Genomic DNA, 26,296 nt, shown 5'->3' with positions numbered 1-26,296 from the left:
TCCTACACGGAGCAGGAGGGGAGCCAGATGGTGTCGGGCAGGGCTGGGGAGATCAGGGAGTTGGGGGGAGGTACTGGTTTGGGCCCCCGGTCTGTTGTTTGTCTGAGAAAATGTGTGTTTCTTTTTTTTTTTCTTCATAACCGTGTGTGCGTCTGTATTCTGTTTGTGCTTATGAACTTGAGCGTGTTTTGTGCATGCAAAGATATGCTTTTTTGCATCCAGCACGCTCCCTCGGTTTCTTTTCTCTATCTCCCTTTCACTCAAGCCAACACAGATTCACACACACACACACACACACACACACACACGCAGATAGTTCATTCAAACAGGGACCACGGGGCCCAGTGATGTTGACAGTCAGCAGATTGTATGGCGTGAATGAAAGATGGGCAGGAGGGAGATGATGGAGCGATGTGCAGATAGAGGGGAAGGGGGCACCAGAAGGAGAGGCAATGATTTGTGAGAGGGGGGGTTGCAATAGAGGAATGGGAGAATAAACGAGTTTGTGGAATCTGTTACTTGAGAGCAGGAGATAAGGTATCAGTGACAGACAGCGTGAGGTCGAATAGATGAGACACACGGGGCCGAGAGGGGCTGCCAGATTGTCAGAGGTCAGGTCGATGGGCTTAAAGGTCACAGACTCTGCTTTGAACAGAATGCGCACACACATGTGACGCATACCCGCGCTGTGAGACAGTTGTGTGGAGACGCTCTCATCAACGCAAATGAATTACGTTGTGATATTGGATCTCCTGCTGCTTTCAGGCCACCGCCAGTGCCCACCTCGTTACTCAAATCGATCGAAGCAAATCTGTGTTTGGAATCATGAGGAATGAGGAGGATTACTTCAGGATTCTTAACAATTGTAATTGTGAATAATAGAATGTGTGTTTTTTTTCTCATTCTTTACTCAATTAGAACTAAAAGGTTTACACAGTAACATTGCATTCATTATCGGGTGCACAAAGGCTACTCCAAGATGCAATAAACTCTGTGTGTGTGTGTTTTTTTGTATTTTCAGAAGGACAGAGAGGGCTCTGTGAAAAATGTTCCTCAGCAAAACGTAGACGGCGACATTTGGGTTCCTGATTACCTGACTCCCTCCTGGGTGTGTCTGCCCAACAATCGGCCTGTGTTGGCCATCATCCAGCCCGGCGAGACGACGCTGGAAGTCCTGAGCAACGTCTGCAAGGTGGGCCACATCGCTGAGAGCGCTGCAGAAAGGACACACTCTTCAATTCAAGGCATACGAGAGTGATAATTACACATTGCACATTGCTTCGTTGCACACACATAAAGACACACAGAAATGCGTTGACGGTTAACAGCTGTTCGGAATGCAAATAATCCATTTTAACAGGTTTGTCAAACACAAACTTGAGAAAAGAGGCTCGTAAAATTGCACACGGCTCTGTGGATGAGCTCTGTTACATAAGTCGCGGTTGCATAATTACATTTGACCATTTTAAAGTGTGTTGACAGCTGCAACGTGGGAGTCGAGTTAAAAAAAAAAACTTCTCGCCCTCTTGAATTGAATTGTGAAAACAAATCTGAGACACACACCCTCACCCACACACACACACACTGCTGAATTACAGCTGATACGTGAGACTCTGGTGCCTCTAGGAAAGCAGACAAGTGAACACTTTAGATGTCACTAGTGCACTTCCACTGACAGTTTCACGGAGCTTCGGTTCTCCTTGCTCTTCCTCACCTCTCCTGCCTTATTGGTCTCAGCCACGGAAAAATGAAGCGTAATGATACGTCCCACGTACGGGTCTGTTGAAACACACGGGTAAAGCTGATTGACGTGTGTGTGTGTGTGTGTGTGTGTGCTATAAACATGTCACAAGGATCTGGAGCATCTAATTCATGGCCCCTGTGTGTTCCACGCAGGCAGAAATATGTGGATTCTTGACATGATTGGATACATGTATGTCTGTGTCGGGATGTTGTGAGCTATGTGGAAATGGTTACGGGAATGTAGTTTTGCTAGGTTTGATGAGTTAAACATATTATTCATGTGTTACATGTCAAGACAGGCTAGGCTAAAGAAAACAGAATTTTGAGAAATGATTTCTCCAATTTTGGGAAGAAGAATTAATACTTTGGTGTCTTTTTTTCTTCATTGCCCTTCTGTGTCGTTACCTCCAGGCCCATAAAGTAGACCCCTCCGGCCACTATCTGCGTCTGAAGATATGGATGGACAACCAAATGCTCTTTTATGTTCCCAAAGTTGAAGAGGACATCTCCGATCTGGTGAGGAAACACACACACACACACACACACACACACACACACACACACACACACACACACACACACACACACACACACACACACACACACACACACACACACACACACACGCACGCACACACGCTGCAGCACTGTGATGATAACTCGTGACGTCATGGAGGGAAAATATCCTTTTATTTCACCGTATGTTAGATTCAAGTTTTTATTTTACTTTACAGTCTGAGCTGAGACACAATGATGTGCTGTTTGGATTTTTATTTTTTTTTTTTACTAATTACTAATTCATTTTTACTTCACTCCGGGCCGATCTGGGTGCAAGCTTTTGCATGTTTTATGACTCGGTTGACATTTGATTTGCGGCGCGTACAAAATTCCCAGGATGCAAAAGAAGCGCCGTCGCATTGGCTATAAATTATTCCAAATTGTATTCCGTGCACTGTTATTCAAACAAACAATCACTCCCATTGAAAAATAACTCACCTCTACATTATTCAGTCGCTGCGAAACCCCGAAATGAATTCTCTTTGCGACGGTGCTTTGTGGGTGACACGCCAATATCGGTCTCAAAGTAAAGTCATTGTACAACTCGCTCTTCTTCCTCAAGAGGTCTTTTGTCTCCCCGCTTTGATCAGTGACTCATTCCACCCTCTTTCATCCCGAGTCTATGATATTACATGATTATTTCCCCACAGTGAAGCGGACTTCTGTCCCCGTCTGTTGCTTCACACACACAGCTGTGTCTGTGCTCTCGCCCCGCTGTGAGTTCAAGCCCTTGTCTGAGCACCCACTCACTTCTCAGACTTGACTTGAATTTTGACCCCACAACCTTCACATGAGATTGCTCTGTTAAGGAGCTTGAATAAAACATGAATCCAGCCAGTCTTTATTAAGAGCGATAACATGACCTTCACCTTCTCCATCCAACAACACTGCTATCCATCAATTTATTTATTTTGGCCAATGAAATATAATTTTCTTGTGTTTTGCAGGTCTACAAAGAAATTGAGGTTTGCACCAAAGCTACCAAGGTGATCCGGTTCAACAAAGAAGAGTCCTGCACCATTGGATTTGGTACGCTTGTCTCAGACAATACCCCTTTTTGAACCCGTTTCTGTTATACTGTCAAATTCTGTATCTAATTAATTTCCAAATAGACTTCATTGACTCAGGCTCTGTTAGTGACTAAAGGGGGCGGCCCAGTCTGAGTGTGTTTTGCCTACTGGATCTAATCTTAATAGTGACGGGTCAGCAGTTTACACCGTCAAATTGACATTTCTTCAAAGAAGGCAAAAGAATGAACGACTGAATCTCCCCCTGTATCTTATTCTCCATGTCTACAGGGTTTTCTGTGGCAGTTATAGACGAGGAGGGGATGCAGCAGCTCCACATTACCGAAGTGAAAGCGGAGGGACTGGCCTCGGCTAAAGGTACATCTTCCTTTTTAATTAAATAAACAAATGTGAAGTTTGTATTTTTAGGAAACGTTTAGTGCACTGAGAGTTTAAGACAAAACAAACCAAACAAATCCAGGACTCTTACCTTAGTTTGATCGGAGTGCAGTGCAACAGGGATTATGTAAAGGTTTGTGAAAGCTGGGTAGGCGGTGCATGAAGTATGATTAATTTGCCATTGTTCACGTTGTATAATGAACAATGTCAGTTTAGGAGGTACTGGCTCATCACATTGGTCTATTCTTGTTCATGCAAATGATCAAGATATTATCATAATATTAATTTATTTATTTAAATGAAGGCTTCTTAAACTATTTGGGTGATTGATGCTGGCTATATTGTTGAGACTTGTGATGATTTGATTTATTTGAACTTGTGACGCCACTAAGCTATCCGATGTAAAATCCTTAAAGTGTATTTATTATTCACACTTTAAACTATTCGACATAAAATTAAAAATAAACAATGAATTAAAAAATATTTTGCAGGGTTATCATAGTGTGCTTTACTTTTTTCAAGCAGACTCAACTCAACCCAACCGACCTTTACTTTATTCTCTAACAGGCTGCATATATTTCTGCTCACAACACGCGTCTGTATTACAATAATTATTAACAATAGTAATAACATATATAATGTACTTTCATTTGTCAAATTGCTTTATTTTTAAGAAATTACAGACGTTTTCTACCAGTGTGCCCGTTGGCATTATGGTAACATGGATTTCAGCTCAGCCAATCAGCACCTTCCAATCTTCAAATTTTATTTCAAACTAATTTGTAATCTATTATTAAATAGGACTAATCATTATTAATGTTGCTTCCTCATGAAATAACCTTTAATTGATTCAGTGTAGGCACTGCACACATGACAATTAAGTCGTGCAATAATAATGTTTACGGAGAAAAGTGAGATGTGCTGCTTCTATGAGCTCAGTATTTGTCCTCAAATACACGTGTCAAAGCTCGTTTTTAACTAATTTGTCATCTAACGAGTTTCATTCTATATAGTCATTTAAAATGGTCAATACACTGTAGTTAATAAACAGCTTCATTTCATTAAATAACCTTGAATGAACAATGAAATGTTCCTGACTATATTTCTAATATTATGAATTAATATCACACTGTGACAAACCTCTTTTAGAAGTAAAAGTCCTTCATTGGATCTGTGACTTGAGTAAAAAAAAGTAGCATACGGAAATTTTCAGGAAACTTTTGAAGTATGAATATAATATCTTCTAATGTATGAGACATATGGACCGAACAATGGCAAATAAATGCTACTTCATGCACTGGCCGTAGATATACACTACCGTTCAAAAGTTTGGGGTCATCCAGACAATTTCGTGTCTTCCATGAAAACTCACTTTAATTTATTAAATGAATTGAAAATTGAATAGAAAATATAGTCAAGACATTGACAAGGTTAGAAATAATGATTAATATTTGAAGTATTAATTTTGTTCTTCAAACTTCAAGCTCAAAGGAAGGCCAGTTGTATAGCTTATATCACCAGCATAACTGTTTTCAGCTGTGCTAACATAATTGCACAAGGGTTTTCTAATCAGACATTAGTCTTCTAAGGCGATTAGCAAACACAATGTACCATTAGAACACTGGAGTGATAGTTGATGGAAATGGGCCTCTATACACCTCTGGAGATATTTCATTAGAAAACAGACGTTTCCACCTAGAATAGTCATTTACCACATTAACAATGTATAGTGTGTATTTTTGATTAATGTTATCTTTATTGAAAAAACAGTGCTTTTCTTTGAAAAATAAAGACATTTCTAAGTGACCCCAAACTTTTGAACGGTAGTGTATCTCTCTTGAATTGACATTGTCCACTCGACACCCAAACACCTGAGCTGAGAACACTTTGTTCCACATGAGAGCTTCTCAGTGCACCTTTGTGTGAAAGCATCACGTCAGCGACTGAGCCAACAGAGCGACAGATCCCTGGTGCTGAGGACAGAACAGAGAAGAGATGAAGAAACAGAGCTTGAAGGAAAGAGGGGAAGCTGCACAGGCATTATTCTAATGAGATTTTCTTTTATTTAACCCTCCTGTTACCTTAGGGTTAATTTGACCCCATTTAATGTTTAACCCTCCTGTTACCTTTATATTTACTGACATATTTTACCCTCGGGGTCAATTTGACCCCAGCAATTAAAACCTCCAGAAAATTATTAGAATTAATATTGTTTTCCAAGTTTAAGTGTGAGGTACTTTATGTTTGTTTGTTAACTACCTAAATAGCCCTTTAAATATATAAAAAAGTTGATATTTCTTATATGTTTGACAGTGAAAAACAGCCTGGGGTCAAATTGACCCTAAAGAACACCGACATTAAACATTGAATGAAAGATAAACATCCGTGTGCATCAACCTAGAAAGAGTTGAATCACCTTTCCCATCCACTGGATTTGTCAGTCTGTACTGACTTTCATCCTGAAAAAGGCTCGATGTGCCAAAATCTTGATTGATGAAATAAGAAAAGCCCAGATTGCATAGGAGCGATGTATCTGTGGCTTTCTCCTCCTTCCTGAGAGCAAATATGAAAATCAGCATTCCTTTGTCTGCCGTGTGAACAACCGCATCTCGAGTTCAACCCCCATCTGAAAATCCCCATTTTTTTGACAGAGCCAGAGAGACTGAAGAGGTTTGAGAAACACACGGCCGCTCTGCAGATACAACACTAATGTATAGAGAATCACACACCCCACTATTGTGCCCCAGGGTCAGGCCAAGGTTACTCAAGTGGGAGATTGTGTCCTCCAGTGTATTACCAATCTGAAAAGCTGCTAGCTTAGCAGCCAGAGGATCCAGCTGGACTGACTCTCCACCTCTGAAGACGAGCAGAGCGAGAGAAAGAAAGCTTGTGGCATCCAGACAACACAATCTTTTTCTGTAAGATTACACTATATTTGTGCTGAATCACAGAATAAAGTATGTGAGGCGCAACATTAGTAGATCCATGTGTATGCTGGAAATTAGCCTGTGTGTGTGCGTGCATTGTATGAAGAGTGAGGAGAATGAATGGGGAGTGAACAAAATCACGCTTCAATTTCTGCAGGGCATACGCAGAAACCAGGCCATCTCCAGGGTCTTCCCTCTCTCTCACCCTTCTCCCCCTTTTCCTTTTTCTTCCCCCTCTCTCTTGATGGACTATTCTCTCTCTCTCGCTCTCTCTCTTCCCCTCCTCCTACAGACGCACATCCATGCAACACACACACACACAGCCAAGTACATGTACACACTCAGCAGTTTTTGGCCAGAGGGGTTATCTCTCTCTCTCTCTCTCTGTCCAATACAGACTCTGCTCCAGCTGACATTTCACATCCCAGACAACTAGGTCATAACTTAGGGCTAAATGTGTGCTTTGTGCGTCTATATATGTAATTGTGTGTGTGCGTTTGTGCGTGCGTGCGCCTGCATCACGAAAGCCATATTTCACCAGAATGCCTGCTGTTTCTTTAACAGTAGACGATACAAAAAAGGAGACTTAAGAAAAGATAGCAAGCGAACATGTGTGACTGTGTCGACAGTAGCAAAAAACAACAACCTTTGTCTTACTTAAGTGAGGGCAGGGGAGATTGCTGTCAGATCCACTAAACAGCTGTCACAACCAATCAGCTTTATTGGGGGAGGGGGGTCTGCTAACTGGTCGGCTGATTGAGTGCTAATTCTCAATTAGCAGCGCCGGGCACAGGTGGTTGAGGGGCGTGGCAGGAGAGAGAAAGCCTCAAACTGAGACGCATAGAGTCTTTTTTCACCTATAGTGCCCCCATAGATGATTTATATGATGGGCAGGACAGAAATAGACAGGCAGTGCATCCTCCTTCTTAAAGCCATCCGGTGTCGATAGGTCAGATTTTGCCTGAGGCGAATACGAGAGGGATGCATTTTTTTTATGTATGGGAAGACATTCAGAGTCCCCACCATGTCTGATTAGCCACAGAGCTGCCGTTGAGGAGTTATGGCCCTGAAGTTTTGCTCGTGTGGATCATTTGCAATCCACTCGCTGAGTGTTTCCTTTATTCCTGGCAGCCTGTCATCCTGCTGTTGATGTTGTGTAACGCCTCCCAATGTAAGCCACGCTGAAGGATGACATCGTTGGGTTTTGTGTGACTTTCGATTCTCTCGCTTAGTCTGTGTTCTTTCGTTCTCCGCCAGGTTTGAAAGCGGGCGACGAGATTCTGCTGCTGAACGGTAAACCGGCCTCCGCCCTCCAAATGGACGACATGAGGGCCGCGTTTGTAAAGCAAGCGCTGAACTTGAGCGTCAGCACCCTGCCGCAGCTGGACCCTCGGGTGCTGTGCCCGCTTCCACCGCGACGCTCCGACGGGGATCAGGACCCGGCCACGGACATCTTCTCCCAGAGCCAAGGTGAGAGTCACGGTGGTGGAGGCGTGGGTTGAGTTCCTTTCATTATTTGTGTTTTTTTATTTTTATTAGATGTACACGGCATCAACAGTGTCCTCTAGTGACCAACATGGGGGCTTCTTTTTTATGATAACTTGCATTTATTGAGGGCCTTCAAATCGGGTAAAAGTGGAATGGGTCCAAAGAGTAAACTTGACATGCAGCTTTGACACAGGCGCTGACTTGTTCATCTTGCTCTAGAACGGGTGTTTCTGCTTTGAGTTCAACTCGGATCAGGGTTCTTTAACCCTCCTGTTACCTTTACATTTACTAACATATTTTACCCTCGGGGTCAATTTGACCCCAGCAATTAAAACCTCCAGAAAATTATTAGAATTAATATTGTTTCCCAAGTTTAAGTGTGAGGTACTTTATGTTTGTTTGTTGACTACCTAAATAGCCCTTTAAATATATAAAAAGTTGATATTTCTTATATGTTTGACACAGTGAAAAACAGCCTGGGGTCAAATTGACCACAAAGAACACCGACATTAAACATTGAATGGGGTCAAATTGACCCGAAAGGTAACAGGAGGGTTAAATGAATGCTTATTATATCTGTTGCTTGACAGCATGTTTAAAAAAAGACAAAAAAACCCCTCTTTCAGATAATGGAATTTTAACTTGCAGTGCTCAATTTACTTTCCTTTTTTTTCCTTCCAATTCCGGCTCTTTTACCATTCTAACTCTCTAAACCCCTGACTTTGTGTTGTAAAGTAAGCAGATGGTGGGTTTTTTTTCTTTGTTTTTTTAAGCAGAGGGTAAATAGGACGGTCTACTAATTATGCTGTCTGATAACCAACCTGCAGGCAGCCGCCAGCTTCCCTCTGCCTTGCTCTTTTCATCCGTGGAAGGGCACCATTTGTATTCCTTTTATGAATCGGAGGGCTTCCAGCGCACAGGCTGACAAACTGGCGTTGTTTATAAGGGGGACTCGGAGCACTATGAATATTAATATGAAACCTTCAGCAGTGTGGAGCTGTCACTGTGTCGGATACGCCACACGCAGAGGGTCAGACGGAGAGAGAAAACACTTCAGCAGCCAGATGGAGGTTATCGATGACCTCATGCTTCACAGGCATTCAACTCCAAGAACATTTTTCAGTTCTCACGGATGTAATAATAGACGATATGGTCATATCATGACATGGAACAACTAGAACGGACACTCGGTAGAGCGCATACCTTTGCATATCACAATATTGGGCATTGAATTATTTCTATCCAATTGACATTAGTTGCATGCCAATTGGATAGAAATTGACCGCGCTATGGTAAAAAGAAGATGTTGACCTTTTCATGACCTTGACCTGTGACCCGATCGATCCCAAAATCGAATCAAATGGTCCCCGGATAATAACCAATCATCCCACCAAATTTCATGCGATTCGGTTTCATACTTTTTGAGTTATGCGAGTAACACGCATACAAATAAAGAAATAAATACACGGCGATCAAAACATAACCTTCCGCATTTTCAATGCGAAGGTAATAAGAGTTATGGGGATCTTTTTACCGCCATCAATATCATTGTAACTTAGGGAAACCAAAAAAAAGTGCGGTGTGCATATATCTTTTGATATATTATATATGATTTTTGAAATTTCCCCACTGTGGGATGAATAAAGGAATATCATATCATATCTATAAGGATACCCCAAAACTCAGATTTCTCCATGAAAGGAAGTGTAGCCAATTAAATGAATTACAGGTTAATTGTACAAAAGAGGCTATAACAATAGGGAGAAGGGTCTGATATTTGGGCACACGTAGCATATATGTACGACTTCCCTTTTCATCTGCAGAGGACATCCTGGACGAGGTGTCGGGGTTGACGGTGGAGAGCCCAGAGGACGGGTCTCGCCTGACCCTGCAGAGCCCGAGAGGTCACCAGGAAGAGCAAACGTGCACGGCGACTGGACAAAAGGTAGAATTATGGAATGCAAAGACACAACTTTGATACGTCTACACACACCACGACAAACAGACGCACACATTGGATTGGATTCAATCTAGTGTCATTGCAACAAATTGTGTTCTCTGCATTTAACCCATCCTTAGTTATTAAGGAGCAGTTGGCTGCAGTGATGCAACTGGGGGTTCAGTGCCTTGCTCAAGGACACTTCGACTTGCAACTAATGGGGAGAGCGGGGATCGAACCGGCAACCTTGGGGTTGCAGGACGACCCCCTCACCCCACTGAGCTACAGCCGCCAACGGGAGCAGAGGATTAACGGAGTAGTTTGACACGGTGTCAAACACAACGTGTCAGAATCATGTGTTGAAGACAAAGAGCAACAGTTTTGTGTGAGTGTCAGTGTGAGTGTGTGTGTGTGTGTGTGTGTGTGTGACCTGTGCATCAATGCTGGTGTTTGAAGTGGCCGACCTAGCAGCTGCATTGTGCTGCCATCTTTCAGCGTGCTGACCTCAGCAGCAGTCTGGTTAATTTCTTTCCGTTTTCTGGTCATCACAACAAGATCACACTGACCGACAATCCAACACATTCTGGATGTGCGCTTGAACAAATGCTGAGCGTGCATGTGCTCGTGATTACACAACAAATATTTCTTCATCTGTGTCAGATGGGTTTTGTTTGTGTGTATCATGAAGCGAGAATACTGGAAGATGTTCAGAGGCTTTTTTTATGTGATATTGTGACCTTTTACACAAAGACTGTTTTTCAACTGAAAGATCTGACACAAGAAACGCAAGTGTGTGTAAGATGTCTGAAACACTCACGCACGGCCACAGTTCACACACTCGTAACGGCTTTGAAGGTGCGTGTGCGTGTGCGTGTGCGTGTGTGTGTGTGTGTGTGTGTGTGTGTGTGTGTGTGTGTGTGTGTGTGTGTGTGTGTGTGTGTGTGTGTGGCATCACTGTCTAATTAAGATCATGTCGGGTCTGATCAGGGTCGGCTCAGTGATTGCTGGGACAAGCGTGTGCCAGACGGTCTCCCTTGGATACGGTTGTCACTTCCATTAAACCAGTAACAAACATTTTCTTTTACTTTTTGACGTTCGCCCAGACGTGGACAAAAGAGGCGAGGGAAGAGACCCAGCGCTGTGTTCTGTCTTTGGTTCTGTGTCAGTGAGCTTCAGTCTTGAGGGCGGCCTAATGGGTGAGGTCAGGGCCGGTGGACGGTGGTGGTTCTGTGACTCCAATGTGCCATTATTCGTTTAAAGCCAAGTTTGCAAAGATGAGAGAAATGCCGTCGGATAAGGTCGCCAGGCATGGCGGGACAAGGACGAGAGGCTTTGAGTCTCATCCGGTGCTCTCAATGCGAGGAAAACATCCAGTGACTCTCAACTTTACAACGTTTCTGAAACTCCGCACAGCTTCTAATGAACATTTAAAGGATTTTGCTATTCTCAGTGTTTCATGCACGAAGAAATCTATTCTGACGAGTCAAAGACACGAAATGCAGCGCGTAATTTAGGAAATGAAACTCATGGAGCATCTTATTACCATTTAAACAAGGACGCATTTGGTTATGCGAACGTGTGCAAAAAACATTCAAGTCATTAGTCGGCGCACAATGAGCACAACCTGGAGTTCATCAGCCAATGGGTCCGCTCACGATGACACGAGTAGATCCCTTGTGTGAAACAATGTCTCTTTTGGAGACTCAATAAGGCTTTAGACTTGGATACAGTGTTCCCATGTCTATAATATGTTGTCCCTTTGTGTTTAATGCTGAGTCGTGTGCTTTTTGGTTGATTATCAGACGCTGTTCCACATTGGGAGGGGAACAACGGTCCATCAAAGCAGCGCAATAGTATTAACTGAGCTCTGGGAATCTACGATATTCACCTTCTCAGTGTCCTCGCATGTGCTGGCTTGTATCTCTCCGAATGTGTTTCTGCTGTCATTCATTTGATCCTCCTTTCTCTCTCTCCACCCTTCTTGGCTACTTGAGCTTTTTGTCATTTTTTTTATTTTTTATCCCTATAATTGAGGACACCAACGTGACCGTGTCCTTTTATCAGACATGACAGCTCAGTGTTTTGTACCTTCTGAGTATCGCGTCTCATTATCTTTTGCTTTGAATGTTCTCTTCTCCTAGTGTCCTTGTGACTTCCTGTTCTTGTTGACCCTCCTCCTCCTCCTCCTCCTCACTTACACCGTGCTGCTCCAGTACAAGGCTGCTGCTGGCTCTCAAACTGCACAGCTCCAGACTGTAGGCCCTGACGTACTTGGATGCTAACTCTTAAAAACAACCTTGCCACAGACTCCCTGGGAACTGGAAAAAAAACCATGTTGTTAATCTTTTTTTTTTTATATTTGGGTTGCCCCTTTTTTGCCCTGGTTTTTATTTCCACACTCTGCTTTTTGGAACGCTTCCAACGTGCTGAAGATTGCCTCTCGCTTCATTTCACCCACCGCCTGCAGACACGCGGTGGCAAGATTGAGGGAAAGGAGGCAAAATGGGAAAAATTTTAATTATTCCCACACTCTAATTACTTCATTCTCCAGTGTTTCACATCATTTAGTGGAGATAAATGAGTGTCTGGCTAGCCGGAGGAAACAGGGAGGTTCATTATTTTAGACGAAGCACAGAACCATTTCCTCAATGTGGGAAAACCAACCAGAGAATAAAATGGTGATTGCTTGCGATGATAGAGATGACGGTGATTATAGTGTTTTCTCCAAGGTGTAGTCATCCTCACTGACAAGTGCTGGTTATAATTTACAAACCTCTATCAGTTTGTCTCGGGGGGGGTATTTGAAATTGAAAATGCATAATTCATTGTATGAAGGGTGGCGGGGACAGTTTTGATTTTTTGATTAACCCCTGATGGAATAATTCCGATTAATTAGCTCCTTGCAGACATTGCATTTGTTTAATGGAGGAACTGACTACTAATAATACATACATTTTTCTCCATCTTTAGCTTTAAAATCATATATCAATTTTAAATCGTGCCTCAATCTGCTTCGTCCTACTGCCCTCTAATCAAGTTGTTGGTGTCATCTCCGAGACGTCCACTAGAGGGAGCTCTGTGCTGATTCATGAAGACTACCAAGACAACACTAAGGCTTCTAACAATAAGCATACCGAGAACAGATCTTGTTCAAAATGAATCGAGTATGATTAACAATATTGATTGGATTATTTCAGTATTCAGCCATCTGTAGAATTGTGTGTGCAATATGATCTCCAATTTAGATTGGATTCAAAACTGCATCTTCTTATGTTCCGTTATTGAAGCCCAATGGTGAATACGGTTTCAAGGAAAATGCCTTGAACTTGAACCTTTCCTCACTCTTCTAGTTGTGAGAGGAAGCTTCAAGGACGGCCTCAAGTCTCCATGTTCATGCTTTCGTGAAGACTTGTGTCATAACTCAGATTAAATGATTACAGTCCCTCTCTCTCTCTCTCTGTCATGACATACAGCCCATCATTCCTCTTAGGGATTTATGGATTTGCATTTTCCCCCTCCCCACTTTCTATGTTCTCTGACATTGACGAGTGCATGCCTGCTCTTGAGTACAAGTACATGCCAACCAAATGTATATTTACTTATACATGTGTTTAATACTACACGTCATGATTCAATACCCCAAGTGTGTGTGTGTGTGTCATGTGTTTGTGTAAACCAGGTTTTGTGGACATGTGTAATCTCTGTTTATCCTGGTTCTCGCTGTTTGTGGTTTCAGTGGACGACAGTGAGAACAGGTTTGTGCTTGCCTCCACGCTCCTCCCTCACGCTGTTCTTCTGCCTCTCTCTCTCTGGGATGAAGGGCGAGTCCGGGATCTAGTACATTTTGTAAAAGGGTGAAAATACTTCTTTTTTTTCCATCTGTGGGAAACGATGCGTTGGACTGCCGAGAGACGAGGTAAAGCTGCCCCCCGGGGTTCATTTGTTTTAATTGCTGCGTGCCTCTTAATTGTTGTGTTCATATATTCTGGGAGGACGTTGTCTCTCTCACATGTCTGAGGTCAACGTGTTGTGTATTGCGTGTGTAGAACTCCAAACACACATATGCTGATTTGATCCGTGTCCATTTTAACCGATGTACATCATGGTATACATCTTTTTTTTTTTAAACCTGCACTTGTCAAAAGGTTGCGTGTATTTATTTACGTTTTGACGGCAACTATTTACTAAGGCTGATCGCAAACTTGTGAAAACTGGTTTTCCGGCTTCATAGACCTTCCCATCATTTAAAATGTTTTCCTTATTACGGCTCTCGGCTCTGTAACAAACGGTCTCGCTCCGTCATGGGTTGTGTAACTCTCGTTTCTCAGCAGCAGGTGTGGTACGGTGAGCCGAGGCTTGATTCACAATGGAGCTGAGAAGTGACTTTCAGGTTTTAGATTGAAGCAATCGTGGCACGAGAACTTGAAGTTCCAGTCGGATCTGGATTAAAATATCATCCGCTGAATAAACTTTGGGCTGCTTTGACTACCAGGAAGATATGTTTTGTACATCAGGGAATTTCTTATTTAGCTGGGTATGTTTTCATTACATTTTTACACATGAGATGGAGCTCATACAAAGCAATTTGCGTTATTTGTTTAATATAGCTGCTGTGGTTTCTTAAAAGTGGTGATGCGTGTGTATATAATATTATATATATATAAATAATATTTATTTATATATAAATAAATATATATATTTATTTTTTATATATATATAAATGTCTCCGAGTTGCGATAAAAGAGAGGGACGGCTGTTGTCTTATACCTGTGTATGGCTCGCACCACCCACTGCTTCCTCACCCCCTCCTCTCCTCCTCCCCTCTTTTCTTCCATCTCTCGTGAGGATGTGATTTTGTATTCTCTGTTGATGCTGCTCTGGAACACCTGGACAGAAGGGACATGGCAATGAGGACAGAGACGGGAAGACCAGGGAGCAGGAAACGGGTAGATGACCGGGAAACGTGACCGGGAGGCTGATGGGGTGGACTCTGTCGGGTGGAGTGGCATGAGGGGGGATGTTTATTCCAATATCTTCTATTCAATGTGTTTTGACCTAATTGTTCAGCTGAAAAGGAAATGGCTTGAACCAGCAATGTGAGCTGAATTGCAGGTTTTCAGAAGATACTGTACAAATTATTCCTCCTAGCTCTGAGAGGCGTTAAAGGGGGAATGGAGCTACCTGGACTGGGAAAGCAGAACAGAAAGCGGACACCTGACTCCTCCTTGACCTTTGTTTGACCTGCCAGCATGTCGGCTTTTAGGAGGAGCAGGAGCGCCAGACGCTCGGCCAATTCCATCTATGATATGTTACAGCTGGTGTGTGTGTGTGTGTGTTTGATCCCTCGTGTTGTGGATGTGATCCTGCAGAGGTCAGTGGTTTTGTGATTGTGCCAAGGTCAGAGGTTCAATTCCCATCAGATACCCTTTTAACACATGGAATATTTTTGACTCCACACACATTGTGATGACGTGAACTTCAGGGTTCAGACCTAATCCTCTCATCGCTTCATAGTTCAATGGAACGAGTAAAGCATCACTGTGCCACTGATCTAACTATACTTATGTATTTTCAGTTGTTCATATAATGCAATTTTAAAAAGTTGGCATTGTGTATCTTAAAGTTAATTTTAAATGAGTCTAATAGTCTTTTTTGTTGTTGTTGTGACTGGATAAATATTAGCCTCAACATGTATAATTCATTGTGTTTTACGCATGAGTTTTTCAATTGTCTGCAACACTGTTCTTGCAGCATGAATAATTTGGACCGACTTTATGATATTGGCTAATATTTTACCCGTATTACATACTTTTGGTTTCTTGTGTGGCTGTTGGTATCATTCTAGTCAACTCGATGGGAGGAATTTCAGTATCAGCATGTTTTTTAAAGTGTGTGTGTGTGTGTGGACACAGCAGTGCTGAGAAACTGGTTTGAATACCAGAATGGAAAATTGTGTTTGTCACCGCTGCAGCTCAACCGGAGACGAGCCGTGTCATCGGCACGGACAAGCCGTGTCTTCCAGCTGACCGGCTGTCTGTAAGCCGGTCAGGAGGAACACGAGCGGCGCAGAGTCACGGATTACGATTAGTAAACGCCTCCGCCGACTCCACACAGATGTGGGACGTTTGTGTGACATGCGTTTGTCCCAGTACTTTTATGAAGAACACTTTGAATTGGAACCACTGAGCTCGGCGACGGCTGATAACGATGTGGTTTGCAGGATTCATCAGAGTTCCACTGCAATGGCTCACGTCTTTTTGTGACGGTTTGATTGTGCTCGTCTGTATGAGTCTTAAATATCTCACAAGAACGAGGGTTCTTCATAATTATCCTGTTTTATCAGATCTAAGCTGTCAATCTCTTTCAAGATGTGTTTGATGACCGACAGTCACACCTCTGGGGGAGGGAGGGGTTTGATTAAGGCAAGAATTAGGCGTGTAGTGGTTTTAGGCATGAGTCACATAAAATGAGACATCGAGTATGAAGCTTGTACATTTAGTGTTCAGAGTCATTCATTGCCCCACATTTCAAGAAGATTCTTTTTCTTAGTTGTCATTTTAATGCACGAGTCCTGACTGAGTGGTGAGACCGGCCTGGACAAACCATGAAACCACAGGATCGCCAAGGTTTTAATAAGAAGATACTAGGAAAATGGGTTTTATTCACAGACACTGGAAAGATAAATTGTTTTTGAATTGGGCGACTGTGGGTCAGTGGGTAGCAGGTCCGTCTTTCAATCAGGGGGTTGGAGGTTCGATCCCCGCCCTAGTCGATGTCTCCTTGAGCAAGACACTTAACCCTGAGTTGCTCCCTGCAGCTACATCTACAGGGAGAAGAATGCAACATGATTGTAGGTCGCTCTGGATAATAGCGTCAGCTAAATGACATGTGATGTAAAAAATGTAATGAATTGTTCGACGTATTGCTCGCAGTGCATTTCAGATTTGCAGCCTCACTTTTCATAATGTCACTCTTCGCCTGCGCACTGTTGCGTCACCTTCGCAGCCTTGAAACTCATGAAAGGAGACGCAGCCTCTTGATCCTAACTACGTGTGTCCCTGTGTGGGTTTGTTCTCCTCAAACTGCTGCAGCACATTGGTATGGAAGATGATCCAACAAAGCTTTTTTTGACCCTCAATTTTCAAAGGATTGTATACTGAAAAAGAAATGTATGAATCTGTAGTTGTTAAGAGGAGCAGCGACGTCAACTGCTATTGGTGTGTAGAAGCAGAGGGGGGGGGGGGGGGGAGAGAGCTTATGTTTTTTCTTTTTCTTGTTTTTTCTAACATTGGGAACCTCTACAATACCAGTTTGCACAGGTCTGCACAGGCTTGACGTTTTTGAAACCGCGGGCGGTGTTATGGCAGGTTTTGCAAAGCTTGGATATTGTATGTTTTGTTGGTGGCGCGTATTCATTTTAGTTTGCTCTGCACCCGTGAAATGATTCCCTTTCCGCTTCCAGGAGCTCTCAGAAGAAAAGAAAAAAATCGTCGAATGGCAGCCTTCTCTGACAATTCTGTTTCTCTTTCTGCACAGAGCTCAGAGCCGGTCGCTGCTTTCTGCCGCGGTCTCCATGACATGAATCCCCCGGAGTGCCCCATGTCATCCTCGTCATCGTCGTCCTCGTCATCCCTCCCCCCAAGCCCCGTGTCGGCTCTCACGCCCGCAGCCGGCGTCGCCGCCCAGAGACAGCTCTCCCACGCGGACAAGCTACGCAAGGTCATCAATGAACTCGTGGAGACGGAGAGGACCTACGTCAAAGTGAGTAGAGATGAGACTATCTTTAAAACACAGACGGATACCCAGTGAAGTCATATTTGTATCGGTTTGATGTTAATGGACATAATCACCATATTGATGTGGAAAAACTATATTCAACATTTTTTTGTTTGAGGCATCATCATTATAATGAGCATGCAGATTGTGAACATGCTATTCGTGTCATAGAGGGTTCTGTTCATACCTACGAGAGCTGATTTCTTCTATTTAAAATCCTCAAGAAAGAAATTAAACAGACTTCAATAGACGCCCCTCACGAGCTCGTCCTTATTCTTCCATCAACATCGGATCCCAGGCTGATCTTGTTCCTACCCCCCCCCCCGTCTGTTTCAGGACCTGAGCTGCCTCATCGAGTGCTACTTGACACCTTTGCAGAAGGAGCGCTTCCTGTCACAGGATGAGGTACCTTCTACTGATCTATATAATCCAAGAATAACAAAAAAAACGTCATATGAATCGTTGCAGATTAACATAACTCCGAAACGCTGACAATGTTCTTGAGGCCGAAAAGCGAAATCCCAACAATGCTTTGGTGTGTTGCAGCTGGACGTCTTGTTCGGTAACCTCGGGGAGATGGTGGAGTTCCAGGTGGAGTTTCTCCGGACACTGGAAGATGGGATCCGACTGGTGCCCGACCTGGACAGACTGGAAAGGGTGGAGCAGTTTAAGGTGAGGGCACGGTCCATTCCTTCAATCTGTTCATGGTATTTGTGATCTAATAATGTGTCGTGCTTTTACTGTTGATTTAAACCTGGCTTTTACTTGGATAATTACTGATGTGGTGTTTATGCAGTTCTGTAGACATGTTTGCCACGGCGGACATGTCCTCTAACTGCTGGGGGCCAAACCAAACACTTTTAACTTCAGCCAAACATTTACTTCAAAAAAAGAAAGAAAGTACTTCTCATTTCCTCGAGCGCAGCCTGGACTTTATGAGCAAAGACATTTCTCTCGAGGTGTTATGCAATGCTCGTGTGTTTCCACAGAAGGTGCTGTTCTCCTTGGGAGGTTCGTTCCTGTATTACGCCGATCGCTTCAAGCTCTACAGCGCCTTCTGCGCCAGCCACACCAAGGTCCCCAAGGTGCTGGCTAAAGGTAACGAGATGCGCGCGTTGACTCGGCCTCACGGGCCTCTTAAAGTTGCCCAGGAGTTTCCCGCCATCTACCGTCGGTGTCACGTGATGGCCGAGGGGCTTTTGTAGTACAGGAAGCACGCTGTTTTATTCACATGTCCCTGCAGTGCAGAGGGCAGGCTGCAACTCGTGTCGGCTACAGTGAGGCATACACTCGAGTCCAAGTGTGTGTGTGTCATGGAAAACCTGGAAAATGGTCATTTCCAGGCCTGGAAAAGTCATGGAAAAAAACTTTCAATCATAAAAGTTTTGGAAAAGTCATGGAAATTTGTTATCACAAGTTCATTTACGCCGAGTTTGAAATAATTAATATGTTTTTTTAAAGAAAGACGCTCAAAAAGTAAGCCGGCGTACGCTCTCGATACACAACATTTTCTAAATTGTTCATGTTTTTACCGAGATTTCAGTTTGGTCATGGAAATTTGGTGAAAAGTCATGGAAAAGTCCTGGAAATCCATTGGTCAACATGTGTGAGAACCCTGGAAGCATTTGAAAGGACAGTTGAGTTCTGCATTTACTGCTTTGGTTGCTGCCCTGACGGACACTTTAGTGGCCACCTCTTTATGACTCGGGGTCTTTTCGAGGCGGCAGCTTGTATCTGTTTGTGTTCCCTTGCCCTCTGAACAAAATGAACAAGCGCTCATATTTCTGCTCACTCAGCGAAAACCGACCCAGATTTCAAGGCTTTCCTGGCCGAGAGGAACCCCAGACAGCAGCATTCCTCCACTTTGGAGTCTTACTTGATCAAACCCATCCAGAGGGTCCTGAAGTACCCACTGCTGCTCAGGGAGCTCCACTCTCTCACCGACCCGGACAGCGATGAACACTACCACCTGGACGGTAACGCATATTACTCCCGTTCACTTTTTAACACTTAAACTGTTGTAAAGCTGAATCGTTTGTCAGCTCCAGACCCATGGAACTGAAGTCATTCATAAAGACACCTTAAATCATGGCAATTGTGATTTGCAGATGACTGAATTTGCCGTTTGTCCTATTTCAGTTGCAATGAAGGCCATGAATAAAGTTGCGAGCCACATCAATGAGATGCAAAAGCTCCACGAGGAGTACGGAGCGGTTTTCGATCAGCTCATCAATGACCAGACTGCGGATAAAAAAGAGGTACCGTTTTATTCACGGCTGGATCAATCGTGTTACTAATAGATTACCCAATCATTTTAAAGTAATCTTTTCTGATCGGTTTACTCCAGGTGGCGGACCTCTCGATGGGAGATCTGTTGCTCCACGCCACTGTGGTGTGGATCAACCCGCCAGGCTTTTTGGTCAAGGGCAAAAAGGACCCGGATATGGCTGCCTTTGGTAAGACTTAATGTGGATTTTTTTAAATTATATTGTAGGAGTCATTATGCCCAACTACTCTTTCTTTTAAAAAAAAAAACGTTTTGGGTGGATTTAAATATTTTTTGAAATATATTTTAAATTTTAAAATGTGTGTCTCTTTAACAGGAATATAAACCTTTTAATTGTTCATGCATTTACCGGCTCTTCTTCGATCCGTCTCACTTTATCAATGCAATTTAAATTCAACAGCCTTGTAATAAATCCTCATATATCATAACAATGTATCAAAGACATACGATAAGCTTCATAAAAGTAGACTTTATTGCATGATCTGCAAAGCGCTCATCACTGTGTATTAAATACTGAAACACTTCGTGATGAGAAAACAAACATTTCCATATACAATAGATATGCAGCTGTCTATTGTTCTCTGCCCTGCAGAAACACGGCAGACTGTATCTTAATACTTTACTGTATCCCACATAATACTGCCATGCGTGAGGCTGGGTGCTATTTCACAAGGTGAGGAAATAGACTTGTTAAAAGGGAACCCCAGTCGGCCATAGAACATATAACATGTATCTAGTTTGACTTATCACGTGAAATGCAGCATGTTATCTTTTGATAGTGGGATTACATAAAATTCCCCCGCACACCCACAAATGTCCTGTTCCTTAAAAGTGTCAGCACGGACACTCTTGAATATTTCATGTACATTATATAAGGGATTTTCCTGGCACGCCGATAGTGAGTTGCAGAAGTTGCTTTGTGCATGCAATGTCGGGACTTTGGTCCATATTCATATTTTCAGCTGCTAGTATCGCATGCCAGTATTTTGAGGCTGTTTTTCCTCGAAAGATGGCGCTAAAAGCATCCGCTGCATCGAGGAAAGAAAAGTCTATTTCGATATCCGTGTTGCGCCTCCTTATGGTTCCCATCTTTCCTTTGCCCTCATTTAGTGTTCAAAACAGCAGTTGTGTTTGTGTACAAAGACAGCTCCAAGCACAGGAAGAAAATCGTAAGTAGTATTTATTTCCTATTTTCTGTTGATGAATCCAGTCAGAAAAACACTTTGTTGTTGGATTTATTGAGTGGATTTGGGGCTCAGGGCTTTCTCTTAAGTGGTTCTCTTTTTAAATTGCTTTGTTTGTTTGTTTTGGGCACATTAAGGATACAAAGAAATTAAATGTAATGTCTTTAATCACGGGGCAATAGAATGAGGGTATTTATTGTTAATTGAATAGACTGAATATACTCGATGTGCACACTTCTACTATTCCCCTTGTAGACTACAATCAAGTACTGGATGGTTGCGTCTGTGATTTCGCTCTGGCGCCCTCTGCTGTCGTCTTGGTGTATTGCAGTGGTTATGTATAGGATGTCAACCAGTCTCTCTTTTCTTAGAGCGTATCTCACCGAGCATCTATGAACGATGACAAGGATCCTTTCCGTTTCCGTCACATGATCGCAACGGACTCTCTCCAAGTCCGTGCTCTCGCAAGTAGGTCTATTTAAAAACGGTAACGTGCAGAAAAATGTCATTTTCTAATCTTGCATCGCCATTTCTCCAAGTAGCCTACTATTAGCACATTGTGGAATGATTTGTATTTTTTTTTTCCCCGACCAAGTAGACTTGAACAAAAGAAAATATATTCACATAGATAAAGAGTTAACTCCACTGATGGATGTTTTTCTTGTGACTTAAAAAGCTTCAGCATAATAAGATTTCATGACTTGTACGATCAAATCCCATCATCCAAACATTTTAGTGATCTGGTCTTTAGTTAACAATATGTCTTGGATGATTATTAAAATGTTTACTCTTTGTGGCGCCATATGGAGACATTCATTTGCCTTGCCGGGGAAGCATAGATCTCGTAAGTGATCTTGTCATTCATCCATAATAAGTCTGTTTTGCATGTGCTACAGACGGTGCGTCTAATAAATATATGAATGTATTACACATCTCACAAGGGAGACATTTGGTCACATTTCTATGCTGAGGCCGCAGTCAAATATAATTTGCATGCGAGGGAGTTGTCGTCCAAACCACAGAGGTTGTTTCGGGTTACATTTTCTGACGGTGGCTTCAGAAGCTCTGGAGTCCACTTAGTGTTGCTGGTTCTCTCTCCCACGAAATAAATGAGAACCTTTTTAAGCAAAATATGTCTGCATTAAATCTTAAATAAGTGTGTTTTCATCTGCTAAATTGATGATGTAAAATAACCGACTGCTCCCTCTTCTCCTCTCAGACTCCGAGGGAACATCGGTGTGTGAGATCGTTCACACACGATCGGAATCTGAAGGAAGACCAGAGAGGAACTTCCAGTTGTGCTGCAGGTATTATTATATTAATAAAGACTGTACACGTGCAGCAGGAAGTCTCCACATCCTGCGCCGGAAACTTGAAACATCTTTTCAGACTATACCTTGAATAAAAACAGATTAGCACTTCAATTACACTTACTTATGGTATTACTTATGGTATTACTTATGGTATTACTTATGGTATTACTATATTACTTATGGTATTACTATGATATTACTATGATATGACTTATGGTATTACTTATGATATTAGTTATGGTATTACTTGGGTATTACTTATGATATTACTTATGGTATTACTTATGGTATTACTTATGATATTACTTATGGTATTACTTATGGTATTACTATGATATTAGTTATGTTATTACTTGTATTACTTATAGCATTACTTATGGTATAAAGTAATTTGAAGTAAATTTAAGAAGTTTTCTTGTCGGCTTTCTTGAAGAAATGTTACTTTCTTGATTCTTGTTGTCCTGACTTTGTATTCGTGGTTGATGCACTTATTGTAAAACACTTTGGATAAAAGCGTCAGCAAAATGTCGCGTCATGTGCTGCGTATTCAAACCATGTGAACTAACGCCTCATTTGTCTGACCTGCAGCTCTCCAGAAAGTAAGAAGGACTTCCTGAAAGCGGTCCACTCCATTCTTCGGGAGAAGCAGCGGCGCCAGCTCCTGAACACGGAGTCTCTGCCCCCCAACAAGCAGTACGTCCCGTTCGGGGGCAAACGTCTCTGCGCCCTCAAAGGGGCGCGGCCCGCCATGAACCGAGCAGGTGACGACGCTCGGGCACAGCTTCTAGTTCACGGGGCCGACGCCGTTTGTCCGTGGCACTAACCAGACGATGTGTTTCTTCCTGCTGGTTTAGCGTCGGCTCCGTCGCGAACACTGCCCCGCAGGAAACTGGCGAGGAAGCGCTTCACCATCGACACCGACCTGGTCTTCCACGGCAACAACAACAACAACGCCGACGCCGCCCACCCGTCGTCCTACCCGCCGCTCTCCCAGCATGCTCTCCCTCAAGCCAACAAACCTCAAGGAGAGGACACGGACCGCTGGGTGGAGGAGCAGTTTGACCTGGGCTGCTACGAAGACCAGGGCGAGGGCCTCGACGCGGGCCAGGTGAAGGAGACGGACATTTTGAGCGACGACGACGAGTACTGCAAGTCGGTCCGAGCCGCTTCGGCAGAACCGGCCGACGCCGAGGGGAGGACGGAGGGACTCGACCTTCGGGCCGCTGAGGCGAGGAGCCGCGACCCGAACGGACGAGCGGAGTCCGGAAGCGAGATCATGCTGAGCGTCACGCCGGAGGAGGTCGACCGGATGAAGCGCCATGACGGCGACGACGACTCGGGCTTGGTGGACTCCTTCGCCTCTTTGTCTCGCCGTGCCGCCCCGGCTCTAAAGCTCGCCCCCTCGACGCAATGCGCCGCGGAGGGCGCCGCGAATAACGACCGTGACGTCATCTGGGTGCGGCGGGACGACTTTGGGAACAGCGACGTCTTCTGATTGGAAATCGCAGAAAAAGGGGGATGACGAAGGGCGGCTGCTTCCACTTTTTACATAAAGGAGGCGGGCGAGACAGTTGGAACGATTAGTTACACGCTTTAAAGATGTAGAATGTAGAGGTATTCGTGTAGAGAAGGTATTCAGCCTCAGCCTCCTCTTCCCACCTCACCTGCACCTCCGTGGTACTGACCATCCTAAAGTACGGGGAAGTAACAATATTCTCATCCTGAAATGCTTCGACGGGAAGCCGAAAGAATACATGGTCCTCACCGTTTATGACACGCACCCCGGGCAACACACACACCTGTGGAATTGTATGTGAACATATGAACACAACAACACTGCATGTGCACGCAAGTACACAAGTAATTGTGTGTGTGTGTGTGTATACTGTAAGTGCACAAAGTACACAAGAACACGGACGCTATAGATGGCCCCTGTGCACACGTTGAACTGAAGAGACGTCGTCACTGAACCTTGTGGCTTAAATGTCTATTTTTCAACACAGGATTGTGGGTGTTCTATTTTTCTGACTCAGAAACTGTGTTTGTATTTTAACACTCAAGGGCCGTCCGTTACCGAGCTTCTCTTCAGGGGCGTCTGGCTGTGTGCGACGACGGTGAGACGGTATAACAAGATTTATTGTGCTTTTTATTGTTAACTTAAATATCAGCTGCACATTGGTGTATCGTCAGTACAAGGGAGTGCCGTTACCTCTCCGATGAAATATTTTGACGCTCACTTTTAGTTTTCTCGGATATTCTTTCACAAAGTATAGTCCACCAATTCTTTATTTAACGATCGCCTTTTTACTGTCATTTGTAATGTTTATGCCACACTCGGCTGCCCAGTGTTACAAAACCACCTTTTGTGTGTTTGGTGCCAGGAACAGACTCCAGGGATCCATCGCTTGTGCCCTTCACGTCAAGATCCCATCTCTAATGTTGTTCCTCCAAATAAAACGCCATTTTTTAAATTTTGGTACCTAATGGATTTCATCAACGTCATTTAATATACCGCATCCGTTCTCTCACAATGCCCCATATTCATGAACATGCCTTTAAACCTGGAAATGGCTAAATCCCTCCAACGATCCCGTTTTACTCGACTCTCCTTTGTTGTTTTAAAGGTATTCAATAGAGCCATGTTGGTAACTCTAACATGGCGGCAACAACTTCCGACATCATCTTCTCTCTCTCTCCAGCTCCTTTGTCATGTGAAGAAGCATCACAACCACAAACAAGCTGAGACTTTACATCCATGACGTTTGACGTCAACCCTTACTATAATTCCTCTTTCTCCCTCCTGCGTTGCTTCCCTTTGTCCGCCAGGCGGCGCTGTTTCCCTGTCATCACAGCAGCACCCTGTTGCAGAGCTCAACACCTCATGCACACCATAATGGATGTATTGAACATGCACTTAATACCCAACTGTGAGGGCGGGAATCTTCAGAGATACTTTGATCCAGTGTGTGTGACGTCATCGGAGGGAAATAATACACTCTGGATGTTGTTATTGTTGTGTTTTTATTATGATGCTGGTTTCTTAGACGTTTAGCTTTCTGGGTGAAGATGGACGCTCAGACCGTGAGACACAATCACCTGGCCTTGGAGGCAAATCCTGTGAGAACCCCCTTGACTCCTCCCCTTTGTACTTTAAAAAAACTGTGTTCGTACATACAATTGTGGAGTATTATCATCTTTGTTTAAAAATAAATTTTCTAAATTTAGTTGTGTGACGGTGCTAATTATTTTTTCATTTTACACGCGAGTGAAGTCAAAGGGAAAGCTTTCCCCTCTTCTGCCACACTGTTGCAAAGTTAACTCAATTTATCTTTTATATATATATATATAATCGGCCTCAGAGGTTATTGGAAGATCACATTCAGTTGAAGAAATGAGGGATGCCAGATTTGGCAGATTCAATACATCTTAAATTGTATTTGGTTGGATTCCAGGTATTGCAATGCATCAAATCAGTTGTGATGGATAACGGAATATTTGGAAAGTAGAGGCAGGAAGTAGAGGTTTGATTTAGTAAAGCTGCTGCATTATATACAGTAAAAGATTTCTTAAAAAATGTAATTCTGCTAACAATAATGGACTAATAATGCCCCTGCAATTACAATAATTATTGAATTCAATGGACAATATTCCTCTTTCTGCAGCTCTAGCCGATAT

At 43.3% G+C, this 26,296-nt stretch overlaps 1 protein-coding gene across 3 annotated transcripts in view; it reads left to right on the top strand.

Moving 5' to 3' along the window:
* Positions 1 to 25,845, top strand: part of LOC130191723 (rho guanine nucleotide exchange factor TIAM1-like) — a 57,986-nt gene extending 32,141 nt beyond the window's left edge. For all 3 annotated transcript variants that reach the window (XM_056411389.1, XM_056411388.1, XM_056411390.1), the window contains 18 exons: positions 1,022 to 1,192; positions 2,155 to 2,259; positions 3,249 to 3,330; positions 3,600 to 3,686; positions 7,892 to 8,104; positions 9,946 to 10,067; positions 17,598 to 17,822; positions 18,174 to 18,242; positions 18,384 to 18,509; positions 18,827 to 18,935; positions 19,634 to 19,813; positions 19,977 to 20,095; positions 20,185 to 20,293; positions 21,235 to 21,293; positions 21,680 to 21,776; positions 22,528 to 22,615; positions 23,210 to 23,382; positions 23,476 to 25,845. In XM_056411389.1, coding sequence (XP_056267364.1) covers positions 1,022 to 1,192; positions 2,155 to 2,259; positions 3,249 to 3,330; positions 3,600 to 3,686; positions 7,892 to 8,104; positions 9,946 to 10,067; positions 17,598 to 17,822; positions 18,174 to 18,242; positions 18,384 to 18,509; positions 18,827 to 18,935; positions 19,634 to 19,813; positions 19,977 to 20,095; positions 20,185 to 20,293; positions 21,235 to 21,293; positions 21,680 to 21,776; positions 22,528 to 22,615; positions 23,210 to 23,382; positions 23,476 to 24,116 — 2,775 coding nt within the window. In that variant the 3' untranslated portion in view covers positions 24,117 to 25,845. The remainder of the gene's footprint in view (positions 1 to 1,021; positions 1,193 to 2,154; positions 2,260 to 3,248; positions 3,331 to 3,599; positions 3,687 to 7,891; positions 8,105 to 9,945; positions 10,068 to 17,597; positions 17,823 to 18,173; positions 18,243 to 18,383; positions 18,510 to 18,826; positions 18,936 to 19,633; positions 19,814 to 19,976; positions 20,096 to 20,184; positions 20,294 to 21,234; positions 21,294 to 21,679; positions 21,777 to 22,527; positions 22,616 to 23,209; positions 23,383 to 23,475) is intronic.
* The last annotated feature ends 451 nt before the right edge of the window (positions 25,846 to 26,296 follow it).

This window comes from Pseudoliparis swirei, chromosome 3, assembly GCF_029220125.1.
Source record: "Pseudoliparis swirei isolate HS2019 ecotype Mariana Trench chromosome 3, NWPU_hadal_v1, whole genome shotgun sequence".
Taxonomy (NCBI): Eukaryota; Metazoa; Chordata; class Actinopteri; order Perciformes; family Liparidae; genus Pseudoliparis; species Pseudoliparis swirei.
The sequence above is the reverse complement of the archived record's forward strand: the minus strand, read 5'-3'. Positions and strand labels throughout refer to the sequence as shown.